The sequence below is a fragment of the Pantherophis guttatus genome, chromosome 1 (genome assembly GCF_059756535.1).
Source record: "Pantherophis guttatus breed Tessera chromosome 1, ASM5975653v1, whole genome shotgun sequence".
Lineage (NCBI taxonomy): Eukaryota > Metazoa > Chordata > Lepidosauria > Squamata > Colubridae > Pantherophis > Pantherophis guttatus.
In genome coordinates, this window is record NC_142063.1 from 293,965,008 (window position 1) to 293,981,039 (window position 16,032).

Genomic DNA, 16,032 nt, shown 5'->3' on the forward strand with positions numbered 1-16,032 from the left:
GGATGATAAGATACTCCACATGTTTATGTATAATCTTCCCTCACATAACTTCTCATAATAGCTAAGTAGTTAGGACATTAGCAATTCATTTTTTTTTTTTGGTAGAAAGGGGATGAGGTTTAATTATTGGCTTATGATTGCGACACTGATTACTTTTGCAAGTTAGTCAACTGACTAACAGGACTGAAGGAAATGAAGGAAAGAGTTGGCTCTTGGCAATCTCTACATGTACTCAGCGTTTGAAGACTGGGAGCAATTATTGTACCAACTTCAAACAGCTATGGAGGGCTAGTAGTGGTAATGATGTGGAAGTGATCTATGAGGTGCGAAGAAGGCTTTTTTCAGATATTTCTGGAACAGAGAAGCAGAGTGAAGTTATTTACAAGGCTATTGTGTTTTACCTTACAATTTTAGTAACTTTAAATTGTGTGGATTTCAACTCCCAGAATTCCCTAGCCAGCATAAAGTTTAGCAACTTGGTCTTACTTAGTACCCTGTTTCCCTCAAAATAAGACATTCCCTGATAATAAGCCCAATCGGGCTTTTGAGCATATGGCAATAAGGCCAAGCACTTATTTCAGGGTTCAAAAAAATATAAGACAGGGTCTTATTTTCGGGAAAACACGGTAGTCAATAAACTAATATAACATATTATCTATAATCTCTCTCTCTCCCATTAATTCTTGTGAAAAGACAGTTATGAAGCTCGCAAATGGTGATCATGTGACTGTAGGATGCTGCAACAGCCATAAATATGGGGATTGGTTGCAAAGCTGTTTTGTACGATCACCATTTGTGAACTTCATAACTCTTCAGATCTTCCTGAAATGTCTGATATTGTCTGATATATTTTCATGGTAATAAAATACATGACATGCAAATCCTTAGATCAGGGTTGTCAAACTTGCACTGTCACGGCAGTGTCATGTGACATATCGGGACTTTTTCCACCTTTGCTAAAGTGGCCGTGGCCAGCATGATGCATCTGGCCCATGGGCCGCGAGTTTGACAGCCCTGCCTTAGACAGACTGAAGAACCAGCCCCAGATCTTTTATTAAACACCTCAAATAGATAATACAGTATTCCTGAGATGTATAGGTACTCCTATACAACTTCATTTATTCATATCAAACGTAACTTTTTAGAGACTTCTTGCAGTTACAATGACACTGAAAAAAGTGACAACTAGTCCTTGTACATATGACCTTTGCAGCATCCACTTAGACCAGGGGTCAGCAACCTGCAGCTCTGGAGCCGCATGTGGCTCTTTCACCCCTCTGCTGCAGCTCCGTCGCTCAAAATATGTGTCACAACCGCCAATGTGTGACACCCACCGGAACACTATTTATTGAGCTTTTCAACCCCCGGTAGCCCAACCATGAATAAATCCAAGAAAAGTTTCAGAAGAAAACAGAACATTTAATTCAACTACATATGCTAGTTTTGTGGCTGCTCAAGAAAGTCAGGCACAGGAAGGGTGCCTTGTGGCTCCTGGTGTTTTCTTTTCTGTGGGAAACGGGTCCAAATGGCTCTTTGAGTTATTGGCTCCCTGACTTAGACACATGATCAAAATTTGGGCACTTGGCAACTAGCATGTATTTACAATGGTTGCAGAATCCGGGGGTTAGGTGATCACTATTTATGACTTCCCAGTCGGCCTTGAACAAGTAAAATCAATGGGAGAAGCTGAATTTGCTTAACAGTATGATTTATTTAACAACTGCAATGATCTGCTTAACAACTGTGGTTAAAAAAAAATCTTAAAATCAGGTGTGACTTGCTTAAATGCCTTACTTAGCAACCGAAATTCTGGTTCCAATTGTGGTCATAAGCACAGGACTACCTGATTAGATTTGGAAAGATTAATAGCAGGTCAAGATTTTCAGAGTCATAGTATTTATTTTATATGACATATTTATTGTTGATTAGATTTGGAAGGATTAATTCTAAAATGATGTTTTCAGCATTAGAACTTGAATCTTTCCTATATTTGGTAACTAGACTGGCTGTTTTGAATAAGTGTATCATTGTTTCTTCCTACACAGTACTCAGCAATATAACAAGTCTTCATTATTTTAAGATCAACTTTTAACTGCAGAGAGGGCACCCAGCCACACCTCACTAAAAGTAGTCTTTAGAAAGTTAGTCTTTTATCTGCATATTGTTCTACTGCCCTATAAAACTGCACACTACCGTGCCCTGCTTCATTGTTTTAAAACCCGAATGGCCGGGCTTTACATGCTCGGGATTTGCAAAGAGGAAAAATGACGGGATGAAGGAGGCTCATCTTGGCGAGCGCAGCTGTGTAATTCGAGTTGTACGCTTTCCCCCATCTGTTTACTTCTTCGTGCCTTGGCGTTTAAACTGCCTCCAGGAAAGGCGGTTAGTTAACACACGCCGACAACTTCGAGTCAGCAGAGCATATGCATGGCCTCCCAGACGAATGCAATCATTTCTCCTGTCGCCGTTGCAACTGGCAGAGTGACACGAGCCGCCTCATTCGCTATGCTACCGCCTGAAGAGACCGAGAGTGGCTGCTCCCAAGCTGACATTGGTAGAAAATATGGCGTTCGCAAACCAACATAACACAATGAAGTATGTGGGCGCAAGGGCGGTGGGGAGGGAGGAACAGAGCGCTCCACTGCAGGTTTATAAATATCACAACTGCCCTAATTTTCTGCGCCTGAAACCAGGGGGAAAAAATTACAAACGTTCGTACGCTGGGTTGCATTTTCAATTCAGCCTCAGCTTGGTCACTTTTAAGAAGCAAAACGTCAATGACGATAACGGCACCGAGGGACTTTCCCGCCTTCTGCCTCATAAAGCAATGCGAAGTAATTTCCCTGCGTTGTAGAGCAAAGGAACGAGAATGTAAAACAGAGAAGGTTGATGAACCGAATCTGCCAAAGAAAACCAGGCGGATAATATCCTGTTCTGAGCTCAGAAGGGCAATAACTTGAAGCGGAACGGTGAAGCAAGAAAAGCGGTAGCTCCAGACGCTCAGCAGCGCCATTAACCCCCCCCCCGCTGTTAACATTCCCAACCCCCACCATCTTTATTACTCTCCTTCAGGCAGGGTCCACGGAAAGTCCCTACGCATGCGCATACGCAGCCCCACCGCTCCCTGTCACGTGGTTTGAGGAGAACCTGGAAAGGAACTCTTCTGTTGGCAAAATTTGTAATGCCCGACTTCCTGTTTACTTCGTAGACGTCACCGGGTTTTTCCTTTCTTGCGTCTTGCCGAAAAGCAGGGAGTTTGCTCGTGTCGTTATAGGAAGTCAGAAAATGGTGGTGTTGGTGAGGAATCCGTTGACCTCGGAGCTGCAATGTGTGACGTTGCCGGCTGAAGGCTGGTCGGTTGGGGATTTTCTCCGTTCCTGGTGCCAAGCGCAGGTAAATAATGAGCGTTCAAATGAAAAAAGTGGGTGGCGTGGGCTCCCCACTATACAAGAAGTGGGTGTCTGGTTTCTTATAATTGACGTCTTTAGAACAAACAAGTTGGGAGGAGTAGTTTTGTTTTCTCCTTCGCAGGTGAAGCGGATGCATCAATCACCTTTCCCGAGCCTAGTATTTATATATTTGTTTAGCAAATGAATATAGATATTCTCGATCCGTGGCCATAGTGATCGTTGTTGATGGGACACTGCTTTTTATGGATTGTATACATAAAACTCAAACGTTTTCGAGGGGGTTTCCTCCCCCCCCTCTTTTTGTGATTTGTGAAACGTGGCTTTGTGTACAAAATGTATTGTTCACGGTGTTCTACGTAGGTGAACTAGGTTTTGTACAATAATCTTTCTTTTACTGTTTAGTGATTTGCCAATGTGCTATTTAAATAAACAGTTTGAAATTAATGCAGTTGCTCTTTCCTATAGATTAAATAGGTCTTGAGATAAATATTCTAATTTTAGTATAATTCTCTTTTCCTTTTTAAAAAATAATTGTTTTTAGGCGCTTCCTCAAGATCACTTTTATGTAAAGTGTAATGGTCGATGTATTAATTCTGAAGGTGTACTACAAGATGGAGCTCTTTACAGCGTGGAACCAAGATTATGTGGTGGAAAAGGAGGTTGGTTCACTACTGCTTCTGCATACTAAACAATATTGTGTGTTTATTTGTTAGACAACTATCTCATCTTTCTTATAGATGACAGATAAAACAACTCCAATGTTTCCACATCAATAATTATGTGAAATTGGCTTGGATGAAAGTTAGTGACTGACTCCAAATTATCCACTGAAGTTCCATGATTGAGATTGAATTTGTTTCTTTTAATTATAATGCACTCAGTCCTGAAAAATATAGTAGTGGATCCAGATTGTGGATCCCCATTTAATGGCTACAGACTTGGAAACAATCCAGACTCGCCAATATATAATACATTGTACAATACATAAAGGGTGGAAGATACAATGCATCAGTGCAGTGAGGGAAAAAGAAATAAGTTAAAAAGGGGAGAGGGAAATATATTGCCCATATTTTTATGCTAAAGGTCTTTTATGCTAGGTTTTTATGCTAAAAACCTGTGTAGTTTGAGATATTATGACAATAAGAAAACAAGATGATAGTCTTGTACTGGCTAGTTTGCCTTTATAACTTCCCATTGTCGATTATTTTCTAGTAATTAGTGCACAGTTCTAAAACGTTTAGAATCATCTGAAGTGGACCTCTAATGGGGTTAAAAGCTTCCCTTTCATTTGTATCTTTGACTTTTTTTTTTTAATTGATTTATATGCCGCCCTTCTCTGGAGACTCAGGGAGGCTTACAATGCGTTAAGCAATAGCCTTCATACTTTTGTATATTTATACAAAGTCAGCTTATTGCCCCCACAAACTGGGTCCTCAATTTACCTACCTTAGAAAGGATGGAAGGCTGAGTCAACTTTGAGCTTGGTGAGATTCGAACTTACAGTAATTGCAGACAGCTGGTGTTAATCACAATGCTATTAGTCTGCTGAGCCACCAGGCCCTTGATTTTATCTAATGAAGGATTTTTGAATCTGGATAAAACAGACTAACAACATATAAAAGGATTTATTTTTGTGTTGCATCATGTTGTGATTCTTGGAGAGTCAATGTTTCTTACACTTAGATTCCTGTTACTGATCTATTTTAATTACCTCTCAGGTTTTGGATCTATGCTTCGAGCGCTTGGTGCTCAAATTGAGAAGACAACAAACCGAGAGGCTTGTAGAGATCTCAGTGGAAGGAGACTTCGAGATGTTAACCATGAAAAAGCGTGAGACATTTAACTAAGTAGAAAACACATGTATTTTGCTCTTATTGCATAGATTTATCAAAAATATTTTTATAATGTATCCATCCATAGATACCCATCATGCTATTGTTTGTTGCAGTAAGCAACATTATGCAGATATCGGAAATGGAGTAAAATAAATTGAATCAAAGAAATTAAGATATTGAGATAAAGAAATATAAATGTAAAGATAAGAAATATAAATATAAATGAGATAAGACTCATTTGCACCAATATTATTAACTAATCAGCTTCATAGTCCCTGTCCTTGCAGACTATAATTGCTTTCAACATATTGATACAATACAGTACTTCATGAATTACATTTTGTTCTTTCAACCACTGATATTGGATTTCTTTTTGAGAATCTCAGCTTAATGTAATCACAGCTTTTTCCTTTTCATTATTTTCCCTTTTCTTCAACCCATTCACTTTTCCTTCATATTCTTGTCTTCTTTCCAGTTCTCATTTATTCTGTTTCTTATGACCAAAGCAATTTAAAGTACTGTTCATTCACTTTTGTATTCAATTCACATTTATTCAGCAGCTATTCTGTTACGATTTTATCTTACCACATCATTCCCACTACATTCAACTTACTTTTTTGTCTCCTAACATACTCAAGTTTCACTTCTACATAATAAAATGGGCAAAAGCATACTCTTACATATTGTCATTTTTACTTTTAATGACAATATTCATTGCTCACATACCATATGCCCGTGATGGCAAACCTATGGCATGCATGCCAGAGGTGGCATACAGCTCCCTCTCTGGGCACCTGAGATGTCGCCCCAGTTCAGCTCTGGCCATATGTGCGCATGTCTCTGGTCCATATGTGCGCCCCAGTTCAGCTCTGGCCCATATGTGCGTGGCAGAGACCCTGGTCTTCGGGTCTCTGCCACGCATGTGCATGGGGGCGTGTGGAGGGGCCCCCGTGTGCATGCGGGGTGCAGGGTGCAAGCGCATGAGTAGGGCGCATGGGCGCACTTTGGGCACTCGGTCTGGAAAAGGTTAGCCTTCACTTCCATATGCTATCTTTTCTATTTGTATTTGCATACATTAAAAGTATTAAAAAGTATTTGCATGTATTAAAAATTCTTCACCTGATTTCCCCTATGACTAAAGTATACACATTCATTTATTTTCTGTTTTTACTATATAACTTTAAAATCCATGTCATATCTTAGATACATGAATGTTCATATCATCAGTTCTTGTTTTCAACTAACAGCATTAAATTTACCATTTTCTGTTTCTATATATTCTTGTCTATTTTAGGCTTTGCTATTCCTTGCTTTCTATTATTTTTTTTTACAATTATCTCTCTAGTTGTTGTGTCATGAAGATGGTGTTGACTCGTCATGGCCATTTAGATAAAAGTTTCTCTGTATGTACATTAAACAGTATGTGTTATTTTCATTTTTGCAATAATCATTCTTCAAAAATCTTTAACCTGTCTTTTTCTGAAAATGTTACCATATATATGAGGCATAGGATTTAAATATGCCACATACGATAATACTATAAAGTAAAATAATTGTAATAAATCAAATTAAAAATAACAGTGAAATGAATTAAAATGAATTAATGTGCAGAGCAAAAAAACTCTGCATCTTTCTTTTCAATGCATGCATAAATAACCTGGCACTAAATTGTATTCATACTGTCACTTGTCAAGTTTCAGCATCAAGGACTTTCCAAAGATAGATGATCTCACTCATTGTACTGTACTGTTCGGGCTTCTTTGTTTTAGACTTCATAGTTGAATTCACCCATTGAACTAGATCCAGTTTAATATGGATCCTTCTTTCTTACAGGATGGCCGAATGGGTGAAACAACAAGCAGAACGGGAAGCAGACAAGGAACAAAGGCGTTTAGAAAGACTGAAGCGCAAATTGGTGGAACCAAAGCATTTTTTTACTAACCCAGATTACCAGCAGCAGTGCCATGAAATGGCAGAGAGACTTGAAGATTCTGTCCTGAAAGGTAGCGCTGAAATAGTTTAGACTCTGTCCTGCATTGCACTTTTGGATTATTGGGCCCTTAGATGTTTTAATTAAATGCTCTGTGGATAAGATAACCCTAGACATTGAACATCTTCTGTATTTTTCTCCTTTTGTTTTCAGGCTCTGACCTCTTGTTTTCTCTGCCTTTGATTACTTGCCTGTTTCAGTATCATCTGCTTCCATATTAAAGCAATTTGGCCAGTCTGATATTCTCCATAGATACTGGATTTTAACTGACCCCTGCCATGAAAAGCAGTTGTTAGAAAATTCAGCTTCCCTGAATAATATAATGGAAAACCCTCTCCCACTCCCCATCCCTCAATCATGTTTGCATTATGCAGTCAGCTGTGCAGATGATTAATAATAAATTAAGCAAACAGTCAGAAGTTACAGATAAGCTTAATTTGAGGAATGAAGCAAAAGATTAAAAGTTCATCTTTTCCTTAAATTCCTGGTTTTAATGATTTAATGTTTGTATTTCATTTAACATGCTGAAGTCTGATTGCTTTTACTATTTTTAGGTATGCAAGCTTCTTCCAGCACAGTGGTTTCCCCAGAAAGCAGTGAGAGTCGAAAAGGGCCCGCTGATTCTGGAACCGGACCACCATCAGAGAAGAAAAGGTGTTTATGGTAAGCACCACAGTTTTAAGTATAACCATCTGATAAAAATGACAAGAATAAAAGAGTTGCTTTCTTTAACATTGGTGGCTCTCGCCTTAAAAATTCTAAATGGTAATCTACTTGTGGAATGGGATTTTCTTGCTTCCTCTGCTTGCTAGCATATGTTATTGGAATTGAGGCAATAATTATTCTAAAGCTGTTTAGTACACTGATTTTTTCTGTTGATGTAATGTATTGCAGTGAAACTAGAAGCTAAGCTGTGTTAAAAAACCAGGAGTATTTTACTGATATACTCATTTTCAATATTGGAATTCTCAATTCAATATTGAAATTATTGGAAAGAGTCTTTTGGCATTCTTTTGCCAGGCAGAATGCTTTATCCTGATTGTTTAAAAATATTTTAAAATTCCATATAATGTAAAAGTTTACCACTATTGTACTTAGATGGATTTCTGATATTTGGAATGTCTGCCTCTTCCATAATTACGGGGCAGATTTGTTCTTTTATATCACCAATTTTGTTTAATGGTGAAATTATATTCATGTTTTAAAATTCACTTAAATGTGACAGGTTAGGTATAGAAGGGTTGGACGATCCTAACAGTTCAGAGTCTAATAGCGATGAAGAAGATGAATCTCCTGGGACGTCAGGAAAATGCTCCACATCATCTGGCAGCCATATCAGTGTGACTGACAATTTAAATGAGTTTCCCAGGAATTCAGAGGACTCTGTAAATTGCAGTTCAGACTCTGATGAGAAGTCAGAAGATCGAACAAAGAATGCTAAAAAAGATCTACAAGAAGATTCAACTTTCAGTAAAATTGTAGCCAATGAGAAACATAAAACAACACAGATTCTGAAAGAAGAAAAGCATACAAATGCCTCATGTAGTGAAAAAGCTGCAAGTCCGCTTCAACATGCAGTAAGTATGGTTGTTTTTGATTAAATATATAATTCTTTTTCTTCCTAAATCCATTAGATATCTTTATAAATAGTGCATTTTGAAAACTTCATTCTGGCAGTTCATTATCCATGTCACTTTACAATATTACATCAAAGAGTAACATTAAAACCAAATCAAAGTACAAGAAATGCTGTTCAAAATTTAAACAACCCCATTTCCTCTTCATCTCCCAGTCTTTTCTTTTTCTTTAACAGTTAGACAATATTTTGTAGCCATTGAGCATATACATTCCTCACTGGAAGAGTTTTTCCCCAGTCTCTAAAATGGAGACATAAACTGACTAATTTATCAGTATAAGAATTAACTGAATTATATTTAGTTTAGCCCCATATGCAGGAATATTCTAATTCACAAACTTTTAAAAAATAAGGCATATACACCCTCCAAAGCCATTTTGTTGAAGAAGTGGACATTGCAGAATCACTTAATATTTAAGTCAAGTTAACATTCAAAAGATCACTTTCTTCTTTTGAGATATATATTTAAAATGTTGTATGTTTCTGATTCTTAGGATACTACAAGAGTCAATCTGATGGAATTCAATTCTGTTGCGGAACTGGAAGCCATAGGACTAGACAAACTAAAGTTTGAACTATTGACTTTGGGATTGAAATGTGGAGGTACTTTGCAGGAAAGAGCAGAACGACTTTTTTCGGTGAGAGGTTTGGCTAGAGATCAAATTGATCCTGCTTTGTTTGCTAAGCCTTCCAAAGGGAAGAAAAAATAAAAATGGTGGAATGATTTGTTTTTATACTCCAGGTTTTACAACATTCTTTTCATTCTGCTGCTTTATATAATGTTATCTTTCAAAAGTGAATACAGTGTAAATTTGTATACTCCTTAATGCTTTTAACAATATTTTTTGTGATAATGTTAAAAGTACTTGTTCAAGGACATCTATTTTTTTTAAAATTTGTTATTGTTCAGTAAAATATTAGTATATTTTATATTCATGTTTAAGTGACAAACATAACAGTATACGTTTATTGAAGAAGTCAATATTTTAAGAACATTTTTGCAAGGCTTAATAAAATTGTAATTGTGTTTGATAAAAATTAAATACAATATTCTAATACGGATAATTGAAATCAAACATGGACACTGTTGAACGTATTCCAATCAATACTTAACTTTGTAACTGCTACAAGAATTCAGATGAACAACTTATTGCTATTGGTCTGGGCAATTGCCCATCAGGCGGCTTCTATAGTAATAACATTCAGACTTTGGAAGCAAACATTGTTCAGGCCTTTTTAAACAGTCAAAACTGGATAGTTCTTTCAATAAACTAAATTGGGATTATATATAAACTCTTCTTTTTTGTCAAATGTTTATTAAAATCTTAGTTTGCTCATAACAAAGACTGGGCACTTACTTTTTGAATTATCCAAGGGTTGATTTGCTCACAATCATATAAATGTGGATTGTATTAGGATAAACTACATAAACATTCTTATCTCTCTTCTATTATCTGTTCAATAAAAGCTGGTACCATGTCTAAAAAACAAAAACAATGTGATGAAGGTCTTGAATTAAAACTAGGGATATCCAAGTTCATATCCCCCTTCAATGCTGACTTCAGACCAATCACTCACTATAAGCCCAACGTATCTCACAGGATAATTGTTTGGAGAAAAGTGCAGGGGAGAGTGCTTTATGTGCTCCATGAGCTCCTAGAAGACAGGAGGGTGTAAATAGGATTAAATTATATAGAACAGACAAAGTTTATTGATCCTCTCGCATCCTGTTTTCTAATAAAGTTAGAATTGGGTTACAGGGGTTCTCAAATAGTTTTCCATCCAGCTGCACCCTGATGGTGATTTTGTTTCTCAAGTCATCAATTTGTAGCAGCCGTATCGATAGTTTTTCTTCATGACAATATGCCCAAAGGTGCCTTCTTGCTTTAATTGGGCACCTTTATACCTTGGCTGATCCCGTTGGGAACATACATTTTTGGCATATACTCCCAACATTTTTCTCTCGACCCTCTCAGGAACTCAGTGAGGTAGTATAGCAGGACTTGGGTGGGGGATGCTCCGTATAAGTATGTATGTATATATGTCTGTATAGAATTCTGTTTTATGTTTGCTTCTAATAACAGTGATAAATGTGTACAATTAAGTTTATGTCTTGCGAATTGGCTGTGCAAACAACACGTGTTTCTGAAGCTAGTAGCTGGAAAGCTGCATTCAGAAGAGGCCTACATGCATGTAGATAAACTTGCCAAGAAGAAACCAGCAATGCTTAAAAGAGGCAGACAACCACTGTTGCTTTATAAAAGAAACATGAAGTGCTGCTTTCGTTGGACAAAACTGATTTCCTCAGAGACTGCTAAAATGTGAATTGACTAAAATACTGTTAGCAGTCTCCAAACAATGGTTTGGCACTGAAATAGTTTAGGTGTGGCAATTTATAAAAGCTGTTTGGGAGCTGGATGTGACACCCTTCCCTCTCCCTCATCAAAGGACAAGGTGAAGAGCCAGATCTTCATGGCTCTTCTAAACAATAATAAATAATAAACAATAATAGAACAGAATGGTGGGCCATCCAGATCTTGGGTGATAGGAGTGGAGGAAACCTCATTCCAGGCAGCAGGTGCTGCTACAGAGAAGGTATGCTTCCAGGATTCCAATAGATGATGTTTAATTCAAGGAAATCAGAGTGCACCAACCATGCGGGATCAAGTTGACTATAGTGATATTATGGGAGACAGGTGGATCTTCAAGTAAGGGCCTTATGCCATATAAGTAATGCGTTATAGGTAACAATCAGCACCTTGAATTGCATCTAGAAGCACATTGGCAACCAAAGCAACTTGTGAAGCAGAAATGTTACATGGCATACATGTAACATTTCTAGATGAGAAGGTGTTGTGACCTAGGCTTCCTGAGTCATTAAAACACACGAGTAGTCCCAAAAACCCCTTTTATTGCAATAGCTGTGAATTATGTTCATTCACAGCTGAGTTCCAATTAGTTGCAAAAAGTCCTTCGGGAGAAGTCCTTCGGGATAATCACCAACCTTTATCTCCCTTGACACTCTGCCAAAGATCTATTGGCAAAGCCCCACGGAGTCCAGAATCAAACAGATGCCGACTGGGAACAGAATTAACAATGTTGCTTTCTTGCAAAGAGCCCACATGCCTTTGCTCCTCTTTTAAGCCTTATGGGAGGGGCCAATCAGTCTTACTCCCGAGTTGTCCCTTTAGTTTTAATTGTTCTTTCCTTCTGGCAGCTCTGCATGCGCGCACTAGGAACAGGCTCCTCCTGTTCCTCTGCCTCTCTGATATCCGACTGGAGGCTCCGGAATCCACACATAACTCTCAGATGGCCCTGGCCCCATCTCTGCCTCCGACACAGAGCCCTCGTCCGAACCTTCCCCAGACTCCAGGACTGGCCCATGTTCCTCCCCAGCCTCCTCAGTGTCTGACTCTGCTGCCAGCTCCACAGGCTGCTGGCGGACCACAACAGAAGAGCAGAATATAGGATTAATAAATAAATTCCAAACCATGATCATACTGTTTGTGCTGCTGCATTATGGGTCAGTTGAAATTACTGGGTGGTCTTCAAATGCAGCTCCATGTAGGAAACATTACAGTAGTCAAGCTGTGAAGTGTCTAGGGCAGAGATGTCAAGCTCAAGGCCCAGGGGTCGGATGTGGCCCATGGTGTGCTTAAATCTGGTCTATGGGGCCGCCCTGGAAACAGTGAAGAACTGGTCTGTGGTGCCTCTACCAGCAAAAATGGGAGTTCGGGAGGGCTACTTGCGGCCCTCCTAGGCCCCATTTTCAGCCATGATGGCCTGATGCAGCCCTCTGCCAGTGAAGACCTCCATTTTTGCTGCCAGAGGGCTGCAGGAGACTGTAGCAGCTGTAAACAGGACCTGGGGAGCACACATGCCACCCCCAAGCTCTTTTCGCTAGCAGAGGGCTGTAGGAGGCCATCACAGCCGAAAATGGACTCGGGAGCCCATTTTCGCTGGCAGAGCACTCGGGCCACCACAGGCACTCCCGATACGAGTGACATCAAACTGGCCATGCCCACCCAGGCCCCTGAGGTCAAACATAACTCTGATGCAGCCCTCAATGAAATCAAATTTGACACCCCTGGTCTAGGGCGTGAGCAACTGTCTTAAGGCTCCCCCATTTTGGAAAGGGTCAACTGACATACCAGGTGGAATTGTACAAAGAACTTCCTTGCCACAACTAACATCTGCTTTTGAACACACACACACACACACACACGATTGAAGAGGGAAGTGCAACCCAATCCTGGATAGAAAGATGGAATATTTCATCTGAAAATTTCAAACACCCACAGCCACTCAGTCTTGGTAAGATTGAGTTGGAAATGATTCCTCTCCATCCAAACCCATACAGCTTCCAGCTACTGGGACAGAACTATTATACCATTTGCAATAAAGGTAGATCTAAAACCAATTAGAAACAGTTGGGAAAAAAATTTCAGCAGCTTGTGCCTACTTATGTGTGCATTTTTGATACTTTGTATACATAAATTCAATACACACTTGTATGTACAGGAAAAAGTGTAAATTGACAAAGTTTAAGATCTAAAGATTGGATGAAATGGGTCCAGACATTAAGAAATACAGATAGAATTTTGATTTATAAATTGAAATAAAAATAGAGTTGTATATATTGGAAATTAAGATTTGTGATGATAAAATAGTAAGGTAAATACTTAGATCAAGAGGATAAAATATTTCTTAAATTTGTGTTTTGATATTGATGTTAAAAGAAGTAATGGAGAAAATTTAGGAAAGAGTTAGAATGCACTTTGATTTATATTTGGATATAAAAATGAGTGGAGTTTATTTGGGAATTAAGATTTGTGGTGATATAATAGTATGGCCTAAATTAAGATGTTAGAATTTATGTTAAAAAAATTTGTTTTGATTTGTAATTTTAAAAGATGCAATGAGGAAATTTTGAATGGAGTTTGTTAAAAAATGTAAACGATTGTACCTATTTATGACCGGATCAAGACTTCATTCTTAAAAGATATATTTTATGTTTATGTTTGAAAAAAAAAATATTTTTTTTTAAAAGAAAAAAAGAAAAGAAAAGAAAAGAAAAGAAAAAGGGATTGGCAATTTCTTTCCTGGAATGGAAGGTGGGAGTTCCCAGCAGTAGGAAATTACCTAATTCAAGGATGTGGTTGCCTGCTGTTCAGATCTTGCAAGCTCTTGCATATTGTCTCAATCTACACAAATTCTTAAATTGGGTTAAAGATATCATCAAGCATAGGACAGGAGCAATTTAAAGTAAATGAGAATATGCCTTTGGAAAAGTCCAGAAAAGGAGAAAGAGAAGCATAATGTGAGAGCAACTCAAAAAGCAAACTGTACCCCTTTCTTATGGAGAAACAGTTTATTAGAATCTACAGATAAACCTTGATGTACAACTATTCATTTAATAGCCATTCAATATTATGACAGTACTGGAAAAAATAACATGACCAGTCCTTACAAAACCATCACAGCAGCCTTGCAGTCACATGATCAAAATTCAGGCACTTGGGAACTGACATACATTTATAACAGTTCCAATGTTCTAGGGTCATATATTGTCGTTTGAGACTTTCCCAGAGCACTTCTAACAAGCAAAGTCTATGAGAGAAGCTGGATTCACTTAACAACCATGGCAAGATGATTGTATAATTGAGCACAACTCAATGCATCACTTAGCAGCAGACGTTCTGGTCTCAATTGTGGTAAGTTGAGAGCTACCTTAATTGGTGAAGGATAAAGAAAGGGAAGGTACAAGGCAAAGTAGCTGGAAGGAATAAAAACTGCAAATAAAGACTTAGGAATCACTGCATGAAAAACAGAAGGAACAGAGTGACTGTGGTGACTCACAATAGCAGTTAAGCAGGGGTGGGTTCTAATTTTTTTTACTACCGGTTCTGTGGGCATGGCTTATTTTGTGGGTGTGGCTTGGAGGTCATGTGACTAGGTGGGCATGGCTAGCTGGTCAGAGTCATTTCTGGAAGGTCCTCACATTTATGACCAGTCCTCGCACTTACAACCCGACTCATTTGCTTTTAACACTGATCAGCTGTATGACGGCCCTTTGAAGCCCCACGGCAAGAGTTTAAACAGTTTTTTTCCCTCTAGTCATCAGCTGGGACTCAGGAGGCAGCAATAGATTGGGGGTGGGACCAAATAAAAGGTAAGAATAATGGGGGGTGGAAGGGCGGGGGGAGAACCGGTTCGGTGACGTCATATCGTCACCGCTACCGGCTCGGCCGAACCGGACCGAACCGGGAGGAACCCACCACTGCAGTTAAGTATTTATGGAAGAAATTGTGATCAGAACATACCCAACTATGAACTGTCTGGCAAGGAAAAGACCATTCTCCCCTCCCCCAGTATTTAGCTCCTTTATCAAATTATTGTAATCATTACTGTTTCTCTAATGTTCAGAAAGGATCTACCCTCTATGCTTTAACCACATTAGATCAAGCTCTTTTTTTTTAATTTACTTGCCATATGAAAGCCATTCCAACAGTCTTTGAAAATGTTATCATATTTCCACTCAATCTGACCTTGTTATTCTTTAAGGGGGTTGTGAATCTATAAATTTACTAGTTTGATTATGAAAAACTGGTTTTTTTGGTTAAAAATAAAATATTAACTCAACTACCAATGATTCAGCTGATAATTTTTATTTTCACCTGCATCCTAATACTGTACACAGATCTTAGATCTGACTTTAAATATGATAGCAGTTTTCTGCCATTAGAGGGCAGTCAGCACCTGCTGAAGCAATGAGCTGATATTTGGCTGACAACAGCTTGATCGAAATTTATTTTCAGGGGCGAAAGAGTTTGTCACTTTTCCGTGACAGGACCTGGGTTTTTGGAACCGGTACCTTGTTGAGATCAGGATGGCTCCTATGGTGGGCTCATATCAGAATATGCTGATGGAATTCTTCCGAAGATGTGTGTGCGTAGGTTTTTGTCCTCTTGACTTGGCTTCTGACTTTGTTATGAGATGTTATTGGTTATGGGTTTCTTCTTTACAGTTACCATGAACATTTTACATTATGTATTTATTAACTGCCAAGTATCCCAGTGTATTATGTGATTTACTTGCCAGTCAGTCAAATCAAATAACTAAATAAATAAATTCAAACATTAGCCTACTATTATTTACTCA

The 16,032-nt window shown here is 38.5% G+C and overlaps 1 protein-coding gene across 1 annotated transcript; it reads left to right on the top strand.

Moving 5' to 3' along the window:
* The first annotated feature begins 2,399 nt into the window (after positions 1-2,399).
* On the top strand, positions 2,400-10,365 carry SDE2 (spliceosome associated SDE2). The gene is made up of 8 exons (XM_034427932.3): positions 2,400-2,595; positions 3,209-3,393; positions 3,952-4,069; positions 5,129-5,240; positions 7,079-7,248; positions 7,790-7,898; positions 8,461-8,812; positions 9,366-10,365. The coding sequence occupies exons 2-8, from the start codon at positions 3,286-3,288 to the stop codon at positions 9,579-9,581; spliced, it is 1,185 nt and encodes a 394-aa protein (XP_034283823.1). The 5' UTR covers positions 2,400-2,595; positions 3,209-3,285; the 3' UTR covers positions 9,582-10,365.
* Positions 10,366-16,032: the final 5,667 nt, after the last annotated feature.